At 59.2% G+C, this 2921-nt stretch overlaps 1 protein-coding gene across 1 annotated transcript; it reads right to left on the minus strand.

The window, feature by feature from the left end:
• Positions 1-684: 684 nt before the first annotated feature.
• LOC108643193 (58 kDa phosphoprotein-like) lies at positions 685-2407 on the minus strand (the record flags this gene model as incomplete). The annotated part of the gene is made up of 2 exons (XM_029965533.1): positions 685-770; positions 2342-2407. Coding segments are annotated over 2 exons (152 nt in total), but the record flags the coding sequence as incomplete, so codon positions are not given.
• Positions 2408-2921: the final 514 nt, after the last annotated feature.

Below are 2921 nucleotides of genomic sequence, written 5' to 3' on the forward strand. Positions count from 1 at the left end.
CCTGAATAAATTTAAATTAAACTGAAATGCACAGGATGGTCCTGAGTAAATTTAAATTAAAAGTAAAGACACAGGTGAGTCCTGAGTAAATATAAATTAAAATTAAGGGCACAGGATGGTCCTGAGTCAGTTTAAATTAGAAATAAATGCACAGGAGGGTCCTGAGTAAATTTAAATTTGAATTAAAGGCAGAGGATGGTCCTGAGTAAATTTAAATTAAAAGTAAATGCACAGGATGGTCCTGAGTCAATTAAAATTAAAATTAAATGCACAGGATGGTCCTGGGTAAATTTAAATTAGAAATAAATGCACAGGAGGGTCCTGAGTAAATTTAAATTAGAAATAAATGCACAGGAGGGTCCTGAGTCAATTCAAATTTCCTTTTCCCCTTTCCTCCAGCCCTGAACCTGCTGCTCAAGGACCCCGTGCCCGCCGTGCGTGTCAAGGTGGCCGAGACGCTGGGCCGGCTGGTGAGGATCCTGTGAGCCACGGAGGGGATCCTGGGATCCTGGAGACCCCCTGGATGGAATCCTGGGAGCCCTGGAGAGCCTGGATGGGATCCTGGAGAGCCTGGATGGGATCCTGGGAGACTTGGATGGGATCCTGGGAGACTTGGATGGGATCCTGGGAACCCTGGAGAGCTTGGATCTGACCCTGGGAGTCCCTGGAAAACCTGGATCTGACCCGGGGAGCCCCTGGATGGGATCCTGGGAGCCCTTGGAGACCCTCTGGATGGAATCCTGGGAGTCCTGGAGAGCCTGGATGGGATCCTGTGAGCCAGGGATGGGATCCTGGGAGCCAGGGATGGGATCCTGGGAACCCTGGAGAGCTTGGATCTGACCCTGGGAGTCCCTGGATGGGATCCTGGGAGACCTGGAGACTCCTTGGATGTGATCTTGGGAGCCCCTGGAGAGCCTGGATGGGATTCTGTGAGCCCTGGATCTGATCCTGGGAGCCCCTGGAGAGCCTGGACCGGATCCTGTGACCCTGGAGACCTTCTGGATCTGATCCTGGGAGCCCTGGAGACCCCCTGGATGGAATCCTGGGAGCCCTGGAGAGCCTGGATGGGATCCTGGGAGCCAGGGATGGGATCCTGGGAGCCATGGAGACCCTCTGGATCTGACCTGGGGAACCCTGGAGAGCCTGGATGGGATCCTGGAGACCCCCTGGATCTGATCCTGGGAGCCCTGGAGACCCCCTGGATGTGATCTTGGGACACCTGGATGGGATCCTGGGAACCCTTGGAGAACCTGGACCGGATCCTGCGACCCTGGAGACCCCCTGGATGGAATCCTGTGAACCCCTGGAAACCCTCTGGATCTGACCCTGGGAGCCCTGGAGAGCCTGGATGTGACCCTGGGAGCCATGGAGACCCCTCTGGATGTGATCTTGGGGGCCCTGGAGAGTCTGGATGGGATCCTGGGAGACCTGTGTGGGATCCTGGGAACCCTGGATGGGATTCTGGGAACCCTGGAGAGGCTGGATGTGACCCTGGGAGCCCCTGGAGAGCCTGGATTGGATCTTGGGAGCCCCTGGAGAGCCTGGATGGGATCCTGGGAGCCCTTGGAGACCCCCTGGATGTGATCTTGGGAGCCCTGGAGAGCCTGGATGTGACCCTGGGAGCCCCCGGAGAGCCTGGATCTGATCCTGGGAGCTCTGGAGAGCCTGGATCTGATCAAGGGGGGCCCCTGGATGTGACCCTGGGAGTCCCTGGATGGGATCCTGGGAGACCTGGAGACTCCTTGGATGTGATCTTGGGAGCCCCTGGAGAGCCTGGATTGGATCTTGGGAGCCCCTGGAGACCCCCTGGATCTGACCCTGGGAGTCCCTGGAGAGCCTGGATCTGATCAAGGGGGGCCCCTGGATGGGATCCTGGAAGCCCTTGGATACCCCCTGGATTTGACCCTGGGAGCCCTGGAGAGCCTGGATGGGATTCTGGGAGTCCTGGAGAGCCTGGATGGGATCCTGGGAGCCCCTGGATGTGACCCTGGGAACCCTGGAGAGCCTGGATGGGATCCTGGGAACCCTTGAGAGCCGGGATGTGACCCTGTGAGCCCCTGGAGAGCCCTGGATCTGACCCTGGGAGTCCCTGGATGGGATCCTGGGAGACCTGGAGACCCCTCTGGATGTGATCTTGGGAGCCCCTGGAGAGCCTGGACCGGATCCTGTGATCCTGGAGACCCCCTAGATGGAATCCTGTGAGCCCCTGGAAACCCTCTGGATCTGACCCTGGGAGCCCTGGAGAGCCTGGATGTGACCCTGGGAGCCGTGGAGACCCCTCTGGATGGGATCCTGGGAACCCTAGAGAGCCTGGATGTGACCCTGGGAGTCCTTGGAGAGCCTGGATGTGATCCTGGGAGCCCCTGGATGGGATCCTTGGAGACCCCCTGGATGTGACCTGGGAGCCCTGGAGAGCCTGGATGGGATCCTGTGAGCCCCTGGATCAGATCCTGTGAGCCCCTGGATCGGATCCTGGGAGCCCCTGGATGTGACCCTGAGAGACCTTGAGAGCCTCTGGTTCTGATCCTGAGAGCCCTGGAGTTCCTGGAGACCCCCTGGGTCAGATCCTGGGAGCCCTGGAGTTCCTGGAGACCCCCATCCCTGGATCCTGGGAGCCCTGGAGATCCCCTGAGCCAGATCCTGGGAGCCCTGGAGTTCCTGGAGACCCCCATCCCTGGATCCTGGGAGCCCTGGAGAGCCCCTGGGTCAGATCCTGGGAGCCCTGGAGATCCTGGAGACCCCCTGGGTCAGATCCTGTGAGCCCTGGAGTTCCTGGAGACCCCCTGGGTCGGATCCTGTGAGCCCTGGAGATCCTGGAGACGCCCTGGGTCAGATCCTGGGAGCCCTGGAGATCCTGGAGAACCCCTGGGTCAGATCCTGTGAGCCCTGGAGTTCCTGGAGACCCCCTGGGTCAGATCCTG

This window comes from Manacus vitellinus, unplaced genomic scaffold (assembly GCF_001715985.3).
Source record: "Manacus vitellinus isolate BGI_N305 unplaced genomic scaffold, ASM171598v3 ctg7180002429226_pilon, whole genome shotgun sequence".
In the NCBI taxonomy this organism is placed as follows: Eukaryota; Metazoa; Chordata; class Aves; order Passeriformes; family Pipridae; genus Manacus; species Manacus vitellinus.